Source organism: Macaca fascicularis, chromosome 9 (genome assembly GCF_037993035.2).
Source record: "Macaca fascicularis isolate 582-1 chromosome 9, T2T-MFA8v1.1".
In the NCBI taxonomy this organism is placed as follows: domain Eukaryota; kingdom Metazoa; phylum Chordata; class Mammalia; order Primates; family Cercopithecidae; genus Macaca; species Macaca fascicularis.
The window spans coordinates 13,814,743-13,833,214 of record NC_088383.1 but is presented as its reverse complement, the minus strand read 5'-3'; the positions used below and the strand labels follow the sequence as shown (position 1 = coordinate 13,833,214).

Genomic DNA, 18,472 nt, shown 5'->3' with positions numbered 1-18,472 from the left:
GAACAGAAAACCGAATAACAGCAAGACTCCAGTTTTCTTTGAAATAGTTACCTATTTACACCCATAGAAACAATACTAGGAAGAAATAGATTACAATGTCCACAGTGATTATCTCTGTACCATAGAATCATTGATTTTGATTTTCCTTTTGTTACTCCTATATTTTTAAAAAATGTTTTTCTACAATCAATGTGTGCTTTGATGGTTTTAACAACTGTTATTTTAGACAGATAAGGAAGAATGGATATCCCAGCCTAACGTTTGTCTTTTTGAAAATAAAAGAGCAGGCTCCCAGGGCAATCTTCCCATCTGTCCTGAGGCAGGCATCCTGTTGGCCACATGGAAACTTCCAGAGAAAAGCTCTGGACAGGCGAATGCCGAAGGTACCCAAGCACCTGGGAGGCGCTGAGTGCTGCAGCCCTGAGCAGGGCCTGCCTGTGAGGAGTCTGTTGCTTCGGGCTGCCCTGTAGGACTTTCTCTTTGGTTCTTCTTCAAAGAAAATATGGCAGTACCTGTTTCAGCTTGGCCTGGCCTTTCCCTGCTCTTCTCAGTTTACCAAAAAATACCACAAAGTAAAATGAACAAATAGCATGTCTGGACCTTTTTTTCTTTTTAAAGCAGTTTTAAAAGGAGATGGATTTCATTTGGAAAGCATTCCAAAGAAAGGAGCGTTTCTTAAAGAAACACACATTTTGGAAAGCACAGCTCTCCTCTAGAAATTCTTGCTTTCTTAAACACAGGATTTTCTTTTGAGGTGATAGTTGGGATGCCAGAGGGCTCCACCGGCTTCATCCGCTCCATCGGCAGTGGCTTGGTTTGCGTTAGCCACAATTCACATGACACAGGCTCCCCCTACTCAGAGGCATGGCCCACTTTGCTGCAGAGATACAGACCTGCCTGCTCTCCTGGGTCATGGCTGTGCTATGTTGGTCACATCGGATACCTTACTAGAGTCCTTTGATGTCTTTTGCTCCTACTCAAACCCTACCCATGTTAGAGGCCATGAGGACCAAAGAATGGCATGTTCACTAAGGAACTCCACTCATCCCATCTGCCTTTGCACATTCACCTTTGCTTGGGTATTTATCATTCCCATCTCAGTGATCCTCTCCCTCCAGATACACACACAGATGCACTTCAAGGCGTCCCTCTGTTCCATCTTGGTTTTTACGGCCTGGGTCAAGGTCATCCTTTTGTCTGGGCTCTAAGTCTTGCTGGAGGTGAAATTCATCCTCTTGCTCCCCTGGAGAACAGCTGTGTCCATAGTCGAGGGCTGACTATGAAGAATGTTGTGTCTTAGAACTCTTAACACGTGATCACTCAAGTCCCAGCATCCTCCTCTATTTTTCATGATTTTTAAACGCAGCTTCCGAAGACCGTCATCGAGCCTGCCTTCAACTCCTCTTTGATGTTATGTTACAGCCACTATTGGGTTCTATTCTTTGAAAATTTGAGCAAGCAACCTTCCAAAACCCCAATACTCTTGCTGTCATGGACTTTGTCTGGACTTTTTTGTCTTGTTCTTGAAGAATCTACCATAACTTGTAGAAAACTCATGACTTAATGGGGGAGTGTCAATATACAGTGCTCAGCCTGGTACTTGGCCGCGGCCATATTAAAGCCTAAGTTACATAGCTAATATCTATCCACAAGACAATAGAAATACTGTCAGTTCTCCCAGGAATTTCCCATGCCCACCTTCCATCTTTTTGAGGGGGGTCTCATTTTGGCCAGAAGAGGGCAGTGTTGCACATACGGTCTCCCCTGTAACAGCAGCTTCCCCAGGAGCCCAGAGTTTCTTACTAAATGACAGGTATTACTGGAACATTCCACTTGGCTCCTTTTTCTTAACTGTAGGCCTAAAATGGCCAGGGCAGCAAGGATGCAAAAATCAATGTGAACCAGGCCTTCAGGAGCTTGTGACTTGTGAATGTCAAGGCCCTTGAGTCACATTCTCCTAGTGCCACCAGGTACTTAGTGTGTGGGTGTGAATAGCTACAGCGTGCCTTAGAGGCTGGAGAGGGGGACACATTACATACACACGGAAACCCGGTGGAAAGCATCGCGAGAGGGGACCACAGAGGGCTTCCAAGATGGCCAGGCGGAGCTGGGGAGAACAGCGCTCCAGGCAGAAGGAAGAGCCTCTGGGGATGAGAAAGCAGATGTGTTGGAGGAAGAGCTGGGTGGGACCCAGTGTGTCTTGGGTCTAAAATGTGGGAACAGAAGGAAGAACAGTAAGACTGGAGATGTTGGCCGGGTCCAATCACAAAAGGTAAAGGCTTTAGATTTGACTCTATCCTATCATCACAGCTAACAGTTAGTGAACATTTACTGTGCACCAGGGCATGGTTCTAAACATTTTTCAAGTTAACTCATGGAATCCAACAACCATGATCATCCCATTGCGAGTGGGCAGGTTCCCTGAGATGGAGGATTTGGAATAAGAGGTGCAGGTGGGCCGGGTACAGTGGCTCACGCCTGTAATCCCAGCACTTTGGGAGGCTGAGGCAGGCAGATCACGAGGTTAGGAGATCGAGACCATACTGGCCAACATGGTAAAACCACGTCTCTACCAAAAATACCAAAAAAATGAGCCGGGCCTGATGGCTTATGCCTGTAGTCTCAGCTACTACTTGGGAGGCTGAGGCAGGAGAATTGCTTGAACCCGTGAGGTGGAGGTTGCAGTGAGCCAAGATCACACCACTGCACTCCAGCCTGGCGACAGAGCAAGACTCGGTCTCAAAAAAAAAAAAAAAAAAAAAGTGTAGGTGGTGTTTTTAAGAATGCTCCTGGGATTAATACCTGGGGAGGAAAAGAGCAAGAACAGGTGGAGGCAGACATCGACCTGTGATCCAGTCTCAACAAAGGCTGTAGCCTACCCCAGGACACCCAGCAGTGGGGACTGCCCTTCAGAGATCTTCCAAGTTGGGATGAGGGGTCTTGGTCTTCATACACCGGTATCAACCAGTCATTGGATACAGGTGCTCTAAAGAAGGGGCTGTGACCTTGGGCAGCTCTCTTAGGCCAGGGTCAGTTTCCGGAGAGAGACTCAGCTTAGGGCTATCAGTCTGCAGCACTCCAAGAAGCTGGGGAAATCAATCCTTTAGTACTGAAGTGGGTTCTGGCTAATGCAGCCCAGAGTCCACTACTCTGAGCCTAGGAAGCTTCCCAAGGTCTCAGGTCACTCGTCAGTGCAAGAGGCAGGACTGGAAACCAAAGCAGCCCGGCCTCAGGGTCTGAGCTCTTCTCCAGTCACCACCATACTGCAGTGTAGATAGTGGGGCTCGATGGAGATTTATTTATTTTATTTTTTATTTTTTTTAAGATGGAGTCTCTGTCACCCAGGCTGGAGTGCAGTGGCGCAATCTCGGTTCACTGTAAGCTCCACCTCCCGGGTTCACGCCATTCTGCTGCCTTAGCCTCCCAAGTAGCTGGGACTACAGGCATCTGCCACCACACCTGGCTTTTTTTTTTTTTTTTTTTTTTTTTGTATTTTTAGTAGAGACGGGGTTTCACCGTGTTAGCCAGGATGGTCTTGATCTCCCGACCTCGTGATCTGCCCACCTCAGCCTCCTAAAGTGCTGGGATTACAGGTGTGGGCCACCGCACCCGGCCCGACTTGATGGAGATTTCTAAGCAAGAGGAAAGTTGAGGCTCAAGTCTTTCTTTGGGAATGTAGCTTTTGATGAGGTAAAATGGGTGGGAGGAGAAAGACTAGAGATGAGAATACCTCTTTTTATATATAGGTTCACACATATATAAAGGAAATGCCAGCCTTATTACTGTATTAACCCGTTCTCACACTGCTAATAAAGACCTACCTGAGACTGGGTAACTTACAAAGGTTTAATGGACTCACAGTTGCACATGGCTAGAGAGGTCTCACAATCGTGGTGGAAGGTGAATAGGCTCAAAGTCATGTCCTGACATGATGGCAGCCAATAGAGCGTTCAGGGGAACTGCCCTTTCTAAAACCATCCGATCTCGTGAGACTTACTCACTGTCACGAGAACAGCACAGGAAAAACCCACCTTCACGATTTCATTACTTCCCACTGGGTCCCTCCCATGACACATGGAGATGATAAGAGCTACAATTCAGGATGAGATTTGGGTGGGGACACAGCCAAACCTATGAAATACAAAATTCAAAACGTACAAAAGTGAAAATGAATCTTCTTACTCCTGTCCTCTCTGCTCCCTGGATACGGCCATCCTTACCCGTTTCTTGCATATGCTTCCAGAGCTAGTATATGCATATTTAAACAGACACAGACGGATGCCATATTTCACACTCTTGGTATCACACTATACACACTGTTCTGCACAGCTTTTCACTATGAACACCACTTACACATTGCTACGCCACCATTCACACGGAGCTGTCTTATTCCTTTAAAAACTGCAGACCTTTGCATTGTATAGATTCACTATAATTTAATGAACCAGACCTCTCTTGATGGATATTTTTGTTCCCAATCTTTTAGTAATGCCATAATGTTTGCACATGTGGCAGCTTGCACATATGAGAGTATTTATGAGAGAGTCCCAGAATTACCAGATCAGAGGGTATATGCAGTTATTTTGACAGAGCCAGATTGGTTTTTATAGAAGTCAACCCTCTCCTCCCAGTATGATAGCACCTGTTTTCCCAAGTCCTGACTCTGAAGTTTTGCCAATATGTGAGAAAGAGTAATTCACTGTGTCTTTCATTTTTTTTTTATGTTATTATGAGTGGGGCTAAGCATCTTTTAATACGTTTAAGAGATACTGATGTTTTCTTTCCTGTGAACTATCCACCTTCTGTGTGCTTGGCCAGCCCAGCTGAAGGGAGCAGAGCCCCATTTTGCGGAAGGGAACCCCTCCCTTCAGTCGGACAGGCCAGCATTGATCAGAGCCTTTGTTAATTAGGTCACCTGATTCCTCCCCCATCCCCGGGACTGTCCACCTTCTCTGTGCATTTCTGGTTTTGGTCTTTTACCAAAGCGGGGCTCTTTCCTTTTTGCTATGCATGACAAAAATTCAGAATATCCTTTGAAAACGACATCTTCCAAGGAAGCCAAGTATGGAAAGCAAAACGGAGGCTCTATATTTTAGGCCAGGGCGGGATTCACAGGGTGGAAGGCAGGGAATGTCACCGTCAAGGACATCCGGGGGTTTATCCCCATCCTGGGGTGGGGAATCGGGGTCTGTGTTGCTGTCAGCACTTGGGGAAGCTTCTGGGACTCCCCTGCCCCCAGCACAATTTCTGGGACTCACCTCTTCTCTGCACGCTCTCTGCCTCCAGCTCATGTGCTCCTCGGTGCAGAAGGCCCTGTTTGAGGAGGAGGACCACGTCAAGAAACTGCAGCAGAAAGTGGCCACCCTGGAGAAGCGCAACCGACAGCTCCGGGAGCGGGTGAAAAAGGTCAAGAGGTCCTTGCGGCAGGCACGTAAGAAGGGCCGCCACCTGGAGCTGGCGAACCAGAAACTCAGTGAGAAGCTGGCGGCGGGCGCGCTGCCGCACATCAACGCCCGGGGGCCCGTGCGCGCCCCCTACCTGCGCGGGTGATGGGCCCGGGGGCTGCCGGGTGTGCAGGGCCAATCCTGGCGGTAATTGAGAATGAGTGAGGTTTTGTACATGCAGCTGTTTCAAGAGTTGTAGGAGTTTTTGTTTTTAATCACACATTTGGTAGAGTCTAAATGGATAAAATGCAAGGCTTGCTTTCCCCTTGGGTGCTGGCCTCAACGTCAGACCCCACGCGCTGCCCCTTCCTGGCCTGATCCCAGACACAGTGCCTGGCAGTCCAGAAGCAGCGGGATCCCTGAGTGCTGTGTGCTCGCCTGCAGAGCGGCCTAGAAAGAACCCTGACTGGGGAGAGAACACTTTAGAATCTCTAGTGTAAAAAACATCAACGTGCTTAGCCTTTATTTCAGAAGAAAATCAGGGTGGTTCTGAGCTCCCCAGTCCAGGACAACCACTAGTCCTGATGAGTGAGCTGACGCTAGTGCTCGAACCTGCTGCCACCTTACTGTACATCTTTGGAAGGGGATGGTGGCCTTGCACCCGAGATGCCTGAAAATCAACACGTGCAGGGCCTCCCTATCCAGCCAGCATTTTCCTTCCAGCGGAGGCAGGTGAAGACTTAATAAGCTCATCACAGGGGAGGGAATTGAATTAGGAGCAGGGCAGCAGGTAATTAAACAAGATAAATTATACCTGATTTCCAACACCAGCTACGACGAGATGAAGATGATACCTATGGGTCGTGTTAACACGGGGGCAACTGCCTTGATCGGCTTGCCATGGGTCATCAAACTGCTTCCTAAATTGAGAGCACCTGAGCAATCTCTCAGCCACTGCTATCTTCTTGTTTGCTCAGTAATTGTTTTCTAATGTCTCTGAATTCAAAGTGAGGTGCCCCAAGACGCTGTGAACTTCTGCAAAGACACCTCCTTACCTATTGGGATCAGGTGATGTGACCTCACTCCCAGCCAGGCTCCCAAAGGGCTCATTCCAGCCATTCCAATATCTTCTTTATACAAACACTTTCCCCCCAAAAATCTTGCTTGTTCCGATAGGAATACTTGTACATCAGGGCACTTCTCCTTATGTCCGTTCCTTACACCACCGAAGCACTTCTTCGCCTTTCCGGAAAGAACACTTTTAAGACAGTACTATAAGTAAACATGAGAGTATTCACTATACTTATGGCTCAGGCACATTTGAGCAGGTCCCAGTTGTGTGATTAAGAAGTCAACTGAGTGGCCTTTTCTGGGTTATCTTCTGATCGTGGCCTTTCAACCCAACAAGGGCCCTTCCCTGCTGTTCCACTGATAAAGGCTCCTGGCCCTTCATCAGGATCTGTCCCCCAGAGACCACCCAGACACTGCAGGGCCTGGTGATGCTGTCCTCTACACCGGAAATGACAGGCACTCGCAGATTTCCACTCTTCCGCCTGTAGGAAAGCTGGGTGCTTCTTGTTCTGACAGCCAGTCTGGCGAGATGAGTCTTATGCCGCTTGAGTCTTGGTGGCAGGCTGCTATCCAAGGGGGAGAAGTCTCTGCTCTGCTCTGCTCTGGACTGGACAGAAGAGAGACTTTTACCCCAGGGCACTCACACAGCCAAGCTTCTGCCACCACTTCATTAGCTGTATTCTCCATAGCGTGGTGTAATAGCAGGTGCGTCTTCTAGTGTATTCCTACTGGGGACATTTCCTCAAAGCAGTTTTGCTCCCCTGCAAGGGAATGGTCAGCCTAAGGGTGATGTACAGCCCGTGCTTGGAGAACCGTGGAAGCTGCACCCCTACAGGTGCATTCTGTTCTGCTTTTGCAATAAATACGAGCGGCGATTTCAACCACAACAGTGAGATGATGAGTGTTTCTTTTGGGTCAGGGAGATTTCAGGATTTCCAGCTTTGGCCTGGAAAAGCGATTTAGATCCTCTGGGGAAATGCCTGTGAGTAACACCTGGGGCATTGAGGAGCCTGAATTCAAGCCTGCTCTGCTGTCCCTGTCTGGATGTGGCCTCACCCCATCTCGCCCTGAGGTTTCCGTTTCTCAACACACCTGCAGAAAAGCAGTGTTCTCCTGCCTGGCTCCTCACAAGGGACAAGCAGCGACATTAATCGATGTCTTCAGAAAAGTACACTGAGATCTGCTGCCAAAGGGGACTCCCCAGACCCCTGTTATCTGCTGCACTGTCATCTTCTGCTGCCCTTGTCATCTGTTAATTGTAGAAATATATTATGCTTCACACTCTAATAATTACTCAGACCTTGACTCACTGTAGCCAGCCTGTCTGGACACTATCTCCGAGATCCAGGCCATTGTTTACTTTCCCTTTGTGGTACGAGGAGCCCAGGAGACTTCCAAACTCACATAACAAGAGCCAGGTAGAGTCTAGAATCTTCAAACCGCAGTTTCCAGAAATCAAGATAGCAGCATGTGGGCCATAGCTAGCATGGGTTTAAATTCTTGACCTACAGGAGTTTGAGACCAGCTTGGCCAACATGGTGAAACCCTGTCTCTGTTAAAAATACAGAAATTAACAGGGCGTGGTGGTAGGTAGTCCCAGCTACTCAGGAGGCCAAGGCAGAAGAATCACTTGAATCTGGGAGGCAGAAGCTGCAGTGAGCCGAGATTGTACCACTGCACTCCAGCCTGGGCAACAGAGTGAGACTCCATCTCAAAAGAAAACAAAACAAAACAAAAAATTATTGACCTAAGCCATGGCCAAAACCCCCAGAAAGTCCATTTGTTTAACCACAAAGCCAACAAAGCCAAACATCAGATGTAGGGCAACTTAGGTTGAAGTCATAGCCTTACCAGAACTCAGAAAAATCTCAGTAACTCACTTGAAATGAGGGGGACCTCAAAAATCTTAATAGATATATTCAGTCCAATTCCCCTCAACTCATAAACCCTACTGGGCTTTCCTGCTAGCAGAAACAGCAGCTCCCTCCCTGTCTGATGAAGCTGTCCTTACCTTGCTTAAGGACCGCACATGGCCTTTCCTGAGATACTTACTGTGTGTAAAGAGCCCAATTGTCTTCACGCTCCACTCTCAGGACCAGCTACATGATTTGCAGGACCCCAGTGCAAAATGACAATTCACAGCCTGTTATTTTAAAAATTGAGAATTTCAAGGAAGCAACAGCAAAGCATTAAACCAAGTGTGGGACCCTCTGAAGCACAATGCTTTGTGTGACTGCATGGTCAAAGGCCCGTGAAACTGGCCCTGCCCATGATACCATTCCATCTTTACCTCTAGATATATAATTAGATTAATTGGACATAGGGAAATTCACCAAGTCACACTCAGAAAACTGCTTACACACCAAAGTAATTTCTAGATTTTGCCAATTTATAGTGGTTAAAGCCTAAGGGTTATATGGTGGGAATGGATACTTAGTGTCTTTCCTAGATTAGCCAAGGGGAAACCTAAATTTAGAGTGTGCAGAATTTGTTTATATGGGTGTGTTTGATAGTGTCAGGATTCAATGTACTAGCTCACTCAGGCAGCTGGAGGTGGTTCTTGCTCAGTTACTTGAACTATGGACTCAATGGTAACCTATGCTGAATGAAAATGAGATGCCAGAAGTTGCTAGGTATCATTTAGACAAAACGATCCAAAGGATTAGGGAGACAGGAAGGTTCAAGTTGCAACTCAGTCAGCTAGTTCCTAACCTGACACCTGAGAAGACCTGGAACACATTCACTTTAGAAAGTATCGTGTGTCGGCATCCTTGAAAAGCACAGAGGCAGTCACACTTGGAAGCTTAGAGATGAATGTGGGAGATGCTGCCATTAACTTGGGTCTCTGAGCTCAGTGTGGATTATGGGGTCCTAGGGTACAAACACCATGTAGCCATGCTCAACTTCCAGAGACAAAGTGGATGTGGTCATTGTAATAGGAAGCAGGGCCAAGGAAGTCATCCAAATGGTTGATCATAGAGTTCCTAGGACTGAAAAACAGATGGACCTCCTAGGAAAGGCTGGACTGATTTGTATACCAGAAAGAAAGACAGAAGAAAGAAGAGAGAGCAAAAGAGAGTGAGCAAATGAGGGAGGGAAATAAAGAAGAAAGGAAGGAAGAGAAAGAAAGGAAAGGAAAGGAAGATGAAAGAAGGAAGGAAGGAGAGAGAGAGAAAGAGAGAAAGAAGGAAGAAAGGAAAGAAAGAAAAAGAAGGAAAGAAGGAAGAAAGGAAAGAAAGAAAAAGAAGGAAAGAAAGAAGAAAGGAAAGGAAAGAAGGAAGGAAAGAAAGAAAGGCAGGAAGGAAAGAAAGGCAAGAAAAGAAAAGGACAGAAGGGAGGGAGGGAGGGAAAAGGAAGGAAGGAGGGAGGGAGGGAAGGAAGGAAGGAAGGAAAGAAGGAAGGAAGGGAGGGAGGGAGGGTGGGAAAGAAGGAGGGAGACCTAGGCCAGGCATGGTGGCTCATGCCTGTAATCCCAGCACTTTGGGAGGCTGAAGCAGTTAGATCATTTGAGGTCAGGAGTTTGAGACCAGCCTGGCCAACATGGTGAAACCCCATCTCTACTAAAAAAAAGTATGAAAAATTATCCAGGCGTGGTGGTGGGTGCCCGTAATCCCAGCTACTTGGGAGGCTGAGAAAAGAGAATCACTTGAACCTGGGAGGCAGAGGTTGCAGTGAGCCGAGATTGCGTCACTGTACTCCTGCCTGGGTGACAAAGCAAGACTCTCAAAAAAAGAGAAATCTAGATCTGGCAGACAGAAGCCTGACTTGAGCCTACATGTATGGGAAAGTCATGGCCCTTCAACCAGTTCCAAGACCTAAGAGTTCATAGAGCCCCTTGATCAAAGGGAGGTCAGGAACCCTTGAAGAAAGGCATTGTGGTAATGTTACAGGATGCTATAGATCTTCCTACACTTACTAGAAAGGGAGCTTCAGATGCTCACCAGTGTAACTGTGCACCACAGCAAAGGAAATCCTAAAACCTTCAAGAGATTATTGATACTGGTGCTGAGCTCTTACTGAGACAACAGTTAGAGGGGATGCTTATGGGGGTCAGAGAGTAAATGGTGCTCAGGCACAAATCCACCTCACATTAAGCTTCACGAGTCTGTAAACCCATTCTGTGGCTCTTTTCCCCAGCTCCTGAGTAAGTAGTCAGAATAGATATTCTTGGCATTGGGCAGATGCCCACATTGGCTCTCTGAACCGTGGGGTTAAGGTTATTGTGTCAGGGAAGGTCAAGAGAAAACCCTGGAACTTCAATTTGTTAGTAATGGTAAAGTAGATAAAGAGTAAATAAAATATAAACCAGGAGAATAATATTTTACCAAATGGAGAATATTAGCAAAAAGATAGAAATTATAAAAAGGAATCCAAAGGAAAATCTGGAGTTGAAAAGTACAAATAACTGAAAAATTCACTCAAGGGGTTCAACAGCAGATTCAAACAAGCAGAATAATCAGTGAACGTATAGATTAACAAGGCTGAGAAAGAGAAATAAAAAGGAATGAAGAAAAATGAACAGAGCCTAAGAGATGTATAGGATGCTATCAAGTGGACCAACATACACATATTGAGAGTTCCAGAAGGAGAGGAGAAAAAGAAAGGGACAGAGAGTAGATTAGGAATTCCCAGGTGCTGGACATGAATGAGGAGTGGGTATAGGGTCTCTTTTGGAGTGATAAAATGTTCTAGAATTAGATAGCAGTAGTATTTTACAACACTGTGAATATACTGAAAACCACTTAATTATACACCTAAAAACGGTTAAAATGGTGAATTTTTTATGCAAATTTTATCTTAATAAAAGGAAATCATTGTCTCAGTTCCTCCTGCTTTCCCTTCGTCAATATAAACCCTCACTGGATGCAACTTACCCAGCACCAATCTTTACTTGTACCATTTTCTCTACCTTTTGCTTGGCCTCTCTTTGTCTACCTCTATCTGAGAAAATCCTACTCAAGTTTAAAAATCTTGCCCAAATGCTATCATGGTTCTCATTCCTCAAAGCAACTTTTGTAATTCTTTAAAATATTATAGTTTAGAAGTGGATAGCTATTGAGAAGACGGGGGCTATCCAGTCTAAGCCCAATTGGAAAGTTTTGCTAAGTATCAATTTGTGAAATTGCGGTTTAAAAAAGCATACACTATAAAACTACCATCTTAACCATTTTGAAGAGTGCAGTTCAATAGTGTTAAACATATTCATACCATTGTGCAACAACTGAGTATCACTGAAACCTTGATTGGTGAAGTCTTCCCTAACCCCCTAATTGAAATCAATGACTCCTCCCTCTGTAATTCTATAGCATTTGGGGCACGCTTTTGTTCTAGACCACATTTCTTTCCAGTTAGCTCTTGTGTCTGTTCCTCTCACTAATTTTTGAGCTCCATGAGGACAGGGCTTGTGGCTGACTCACTTCTGATCTTCATGGCCTGCACACTGTGACACAAACTAAATGCTCATCGAGGAAAGAATAAAGGGATGAAGATGGTAGCATCAGGTACCAAGGCTGCCAGCATCGTAAGAACTGGAGGTGTGGAGTGAAGGAGACAAAGGATTCTTCACCACTCAGGTTTCCTCCTCTTCCTCTGCATCCTAGCCTCACATCTTGCCTCAGCCCTGGCCAAAAGCAGGGGCCGTGACAATCACTCCTTGGGTTCTAGGGTCTCGTCAGTGTCTGGCCTCAAGAAAACTGCTACACCAGAATAGTTTCATGGCTAAATCCTCTAGCTGTTGAACTGCTATGATTCAAAACTGTTTGTTCTATATCTAAAGATTTTTTTAGCTTCCAAGTCTTTCTAGCTTCCAACTCTCCTGGACTATAAGATCATGCAAAACATCCTCCAATAGTAGCACTGGCTCCCCACCTTGAATGACCGACTATACAATAAGATGGCTACATGGCAAATTCACTTCTTGGTGTCCCAGTAAATGTTTCTCCAAGGAAGGAGAAACACTTTTCTTTTTTCTTTTTTTTTAGAAAACCCCTTGCTTTTCTCCCCCCTTTGCCCTCCTGCTGCCACTCCCTGCGTGTCTCCAGATCATATTGGCTTTGGCCCTAGAGGCTGCACATAGCGAAGGGGTAAAACTGTAATTAGCTTGTCTGCAGCTTTCTTCCACTTTTGCTAAGGGCTCAGAAAGGAGGCTAAAAAAGAGAACTAAAGTGAAACATTTTTGTTATCTGTTTTTTCCAACTAATCCTGCTTCCCTTGAAAGATCACAACTTGGCTGCATTATTCTGCCCCTACGAGATGAATCTCCAGTTGCCAGATGCTTGGGCATGAACTAAATGGCCTGGCATTTCATTTCTTCCTGTCCAATAAAATGAGAATATTTAAACCAGACAGAGAAATGTCCTTTTATTAAAAACATGTCTTTATTGTGTAGCTGGGTATGCTGGGAGTAGACTTCAATATTTCTGGACCTTTAGATGCTGGAAACAGGGACAAAACTGCCACTATAAAAGTGCCAGACAATTACATAATGTGACTCTAAACTAATGGTTCTCAACCCTGGTTGCCCAACGGAACAACTGGGAGCTGTAAATGAAAGGGCACCTGCCAGCTTCCCCCTTCCTACCTGAATGGGCCTCCAGCATAGACATTAAAAACAAAATGAAGCAAAGCACTACAAAACAAACTGCCTTCTGCATAAAGATACTATGCAGCCAGGATTGAAAAATCACTGCTCTAAGGGTAAAAGAGGTTCTTTCCCTTTGGAATAAACACTTTATTCTGGGAAAAATTATTTGGGGAGTCCCCTTGATAAGAAGATACAAGTTAAGGCCCTTGGAGTAGCTCTGAATATCAGTAAACTGATACAAACACTCTAGACTGATATGTTAATGATCTATTGCTGTTTAACAAGTTACTGCAAACTTAGTGGCTCAAAACAACACACATTTATTATCTCACAGTTTCTATGGTTCAGGAATCTAGGCATGGCATAGCTGGGTTCTCTGCATCAGGGTCTGTCACAAGCCTGCAATCAAGATATCAGGCCGGGCTAGGGTCTTATCTGAAGGCTCGACTGAGAAGAATCCATTTCTATGCTCACATGATGGCTGGCAGGATTTGGTTTCTTGCAGCTTGTTGAACTGAAGCCCTCAATTCCTCCCTGGCTGCTGGCTGCCTTCAGTTCCTTGCTAAGTGGGCCTCCCCAGCATGGCTGCTTGCTTCATCAAAGTGTGCAGACTAAGAGGGCAAAAGAGAAAGTCTACAACAAGATGTAAGTCACAATCTTAGGTAATCTCATCGAGGAAGTGACGTGCCATCATTTTTGCAATATTCTGCTGACCAGAAGCAAGTCATAGGTCCCATGCATGCCCAATGGGCAGGAAAGTCACAGGGACATGAATACCAGGAGCTGAGGACCTAGGGGAGCCAGCTTAGTTGGCCTGCCACACCTGGGCTTTCATAATTCAACTTAACCTTATAAAAGTACAGCCTATGGTGAGGCAAGTACATACCCACAAACATAGTTTTATCACTGTCTCCACTATTTCTATTCCACCACCACTAGGGGCTTGGTATTTTTATGAGGGGCAATTGGCAACCCCCCAAGGTATCTGGGAATCACAGAAGCACTGGTAAGTCATCCACGGTCTCCCTGATGTAGTCCAACATCCAACAAAGAGTGTATGAGACTCAATTAAAGCACAGAGAAATCCAGGATAAAAAGGAATTCTAAGGGCTCTGCAGGCCAACTCCAATCCAAACTCAAATCCCTTCTTTAAATAGCCGTCTGTTTTAGTTCAGGCTGCCTATAACCATAGACTGGGTGGCTTAAATAACTAATACTGATTTCTCTTAGTTCTGGAGCCTGGAAGTCCAAATCTGGTTTGCAGATGGCATCTTCTCATTGTGTCTTCACATGACAGAGAGCAGAGAGAGAGAAGAACCAGTTTCTTTCCTGTTTTTCTTTCTTTTTTTTCTTTCTTTCTTTTTTTTTTTTTTTTTTTTTTTTTTTTTTTGAGCAGAGTCTTGCTTTGTTGCCAGGCTGGAGTGCAGTGGTGCAATCTCGGCTCACTGCAACCTCTGCCTCCTGGGTTCAAGCAATTCTCCTGCCTCAGCCTCCCGAGTAGCTGGGACTACAGGCACCCCCCACCAAGCCCAGCTAATTTTTTTGTATTTTTAGTAGAGATGGGGTTTCACCGTGTTGGCCAGGATGGTCTTGATCTCTTGACCTCGTGATCTGCCCACCTTGGCCTCCCAAAGTGCTGGGAATACAGGCGTGAGCCATTGTGCCCGGCCTCCTGTCTCTTCTGCTAAGGGAACTAACCCCAACGTGAGGCTCCACTCTCATGACTCAATTGCCTCCCTAATTACCTTCAATACCATCACATTGCAGGGTAGAGCTTCAACATGGGTATTTTAGGGGGACACAAATAGGCAGGTCATAGCACCCTCTCTGCTGGCTACCTGGGCTCAGTGGGGAAATTTACAGTGACAAAGAGTGTTTCTTAAGAAGGCCATTGCTGTGAGAGGCTAAAGGACAGTGCTGACTTTTATTCTTCTTCCTCAGAAGTGCTTTCGCTATGATGCCTAGAGATGACTTAGCTTCTCTGCACTCATTTCCCCAAGAATAAATTTAAAATCAATCAATCAATCAATCCGTCCATCCATCCGTCCGTTTACCCACCCACCCACCCACCCATCCATCTTCACATCTATCTTGCTTTCCAATATGGCCCCTGAAAATACGTGGAAGGCACCGATTTTTTCATACTTGCTCAAGTGCGTGGATCTCTTCCAAGGGATAGCTTTGCCTAAATGCCACACTGTTGTTTGTGGCCTGTGTTTAAAACCAGTTTTCTTTATAAGTTTGATTTTGCTTTGGGTTCCCCAAGGTCATTACTTTAGTTGGAGTTAACAACTCAGACCAGAGTGTTTAGTTTGGAAGAGGCAGGCTGCCGCAGATCTCTGGGTTACCCAACCCAAGGCCACGTGGAAAGTTTTTCTAAGCATCAGCTGGAAGGAGGGGCTGGCCTGGCCTCCCCGGCGTCCATCCAGGTAGCCCTGTCTGTGTCCCAGAGGCACAGACCTTTCAGATCCACCCAGCCTGCCTGATGCCAAGAACTATTCACCAGGGGGCACTTCAGAGAGGAAAGTAACACATCATGTTGAGAGAAATGATTTTTGTTTCCACAACTTTTTCTTGTTTTGACCATGAGCATCAGTGATGATGAGTAGAATATTTGTCCTGGCATCACTGTAGAATTTCCATCCCACCCTGAACCCCAGCAAGCAAGGGCTTGGGCTCCCGCAGCCCTTCCTCACCTCCACACTGTGGCCGATGGCCCCCCTGGCACGGAGCAGGGACCCAGATTGGGGTGGGGAACGTGAAGAATGGGAAAGCTTCCGGCTCAGGAAGCATATGAAAGAACGGTAGGATTCTCCTACAGTGCTCACTCGCATCGCACAGAACCTGTTTCTGCTTTAAAAATCCTGTCGGTTGTGGCTGCACTTTTTCAACCCATGCCATTGGTCTCTTTTTCATTTTCCTTTTATAGTGGGACTTTCAAGGGTTGGATGGTGGTGGGAAAAGGGAACATTATCACCCACAAATCAGGGCACCCAGAAAGTAACCAGACAGCATTTCACAAAGAACTGTTCTACATCTCTGAGGCAGGGGCCCGATCCTCAACTCATCCTGACCGTTTTGGTGTCAGATACCAAATGCCAACAAGCCCGAGTGATGTGTCATACACAGCGTTTTCCAGCTCTTAAATAATCAAATACCATTGAGGTTTTGGGCTTGGGGAGCCACTAGTTCCTGTTTCCTGTTTCCTTGGGTTGCAAACATTTAACCCCTCCCTTTTCTCCCAAAATACTGTGATTGATACAAGCAGATCCTTCTAGCATTTTATCACACTATTTAGTGAGGGAGAGACAGGTTTTTCCCTTACTAAGAGGCATATACAATATTTCAGAAGAGACACAAATTCTAGCATCTCCCTGCATTCATCACGATTTCTCTTAACTCATGAACTCTGCCCTCTTCTCCAGTAATGGAAATCGTGTAGGTTTTTCCTTTGCCTTCATGCCTTCCTATTGGGTAATTCACACGCATAAATTAATACTCTTCAGCATAGAAAGAGGCTGTTATTTCAAGATAACAAATGTCTGAATCCTCCCCTCCCCACCCCTCCCTTCGACAGGTCTCACTCTCTTGTGCAGGCTGGAGTGCAGTGGCACGATCTCAGCTCACTGCAGCCTCGACCTCCTGAGTTCAAGTGATTCTCCCACATCTTCCACATGAGTGACTGGGACCACAACAATGGGCCACCAGGCCCAGCTAATTTTTTTACTTTTTTGTACAGATGGGGTCTCACTTTGTTGCCCCAGCTGATTTTGAACTCCTGGGTTCAAGTGGCCCTCCTGCCTTGGCCTCCCAAGTGCTGGGATTACAGGTGTGAGCCACCATGCCCAGCCCTACTTCCTTATCTGGACCCACTGAATCCCTTCTTCCTATCTCTGAACAGATTTGGATGATAAACCTTGCTGAGAAGCTGAGACCTGGGTGATGTTTCCGGCTTCCTCTTTGGAGGACAGCTAGTGCTTAGCTTCTCATTCCAGTCTCTCTCACAGTGGTTCACGCCTGTAATCCCAGCACTTTGGGAGGCCTAGGCTGGCGAATCACTTGAGGTCAGGAGTTTCAGACCAGCCTGGCCAACATGGAGAAGCCCCATCTGTACTAAAAATACAAAAACTAGCTGGGTGTGGTAAAGCATGCCTGCAATCCCAGCTACTCAGGAGGCTGAGACATGAGAATCGCTTGAACCCAGAAGGCAGAGGTTGCAGTGAGCTGAGATTGTGCCACTGCACTCCAGCCTGGGCAATAGAGACTCTGTCTAAAAAAAAATTTTAAAAAAATAAAAAACAAGTTGGATACAGGCTGCATTCCCAGATCTCTCCAGTGTGTTGGGTTGGAACATAAAAATAGCCTTCTCCCCTCCAGGGGACAGATCCCAATTAGAAATCTTAAATTCTTTCTCAATTTCATTTTCCATGGAAGACTAGATTTAAAACTAGGCAACTGGCAAAGAGCCACACGGTTTTCCAGCTTGCCGGCCATGACATCTCATGAGAACAATTCAAAACACTAACAAAAATCTTTCGTTTCAGGAGCTTAGCAGGAGGCTGGAGTGGATCCATCCATCTCTGGCCCATGATCCTGCTAACAAGCTTGCATATGCCGTGGTGCTCAGTGATGAATGCAAATGGCGCCCAGTGCCTGGCAGGGCTTGGAGATTTGCCATGTTGTTTGTCTCCACACTCCCTGATAATTGCTCCCTGTGCCATCTTTAAAAACCCATTTCTGGTCTTGGGCTAAGGGCCTGGTGATCTGGAATAAGGCTGCTTCAGCCCATGCTTGGAGCTTCAATGAATGCACTCTGAACCATGATATCTCACATATAGCTCATTAAGTTCTTCAGCAGACATTTATTGAGCACCTAGGGTGTGACAGGCACTATGCTAGCTCTGGCTGACAAGGATTGCCACGACAGGTACATCTCCTTCCAATATAGAGTCAAACCCTCTCTCCAAAGGTGGAGAGAGACAATGAACTTGAACTAGTGATTATCATTACAAATGACTGCTTTCAATGAAACCAACATTGTGCTGGGTGAGGAAATGCTACCATGGGAGTGGAAGCTAAGGGAGAAGACCCATTTTAGATAGGATGGTCAAGAAGGTGCTTCTTAGAAGGTAGTCTTTTTGTTTGTTTGTTTGTTTGTTTGCTTTTTGAGAAGGAGTCTCATTCTGTTGCCAGGCTGGAGTGGGGCGGCGCAATCTCGGCTCACTGCAACCTCTGCCTCCCAGGTTCAAGTGATCCTCCTGCCTCAGCCTCCCGAGTAGCTATGACTACAGGCACGCACCACCACACCTGGCTGATTTTTTGTGTTTCTTTCTTTTTTTTTTTTTTTTGAGATGGAGTCTTGCTTTGTTGCCTAGGCTGAAGTACAACAGCACCATCTCGGCTCACTGTAACCTCTGCCTTCTGATTTCAAGCA

At 46.1% G+C, this 18,472-nt stretch overlaps 1 protein-coding gene across 3 annotated transcripts in view; it reads left to right on the top strand.

Moving 5' to 3' along the window:
* Positions 1-7,342, top strand: part of CCDC3 (coiled-coil domain containing 3) — a 149,645-nt gene extending 142,303 nt beyond the window's left edge. For all 3 annotated transcript variants that reach the window (XM_045399554.2, XM_045399555.2, XM_005564635.4), the window contains one exon: positions 5,287-7,342. In XM_045399554.2, the coding sequence (XP_045255489.2) occupies positions 5,287-5,550 (264 nt within the window). In that variant the 3' untranslated portion in view covers positions 5,551-7,342. The remainder of the gene's footprint in view (positions 1-5,286) is intronic.
* The last annotated feature ends 11,130 nt before the right edge of the window (positions 7,343-18,472 follow it).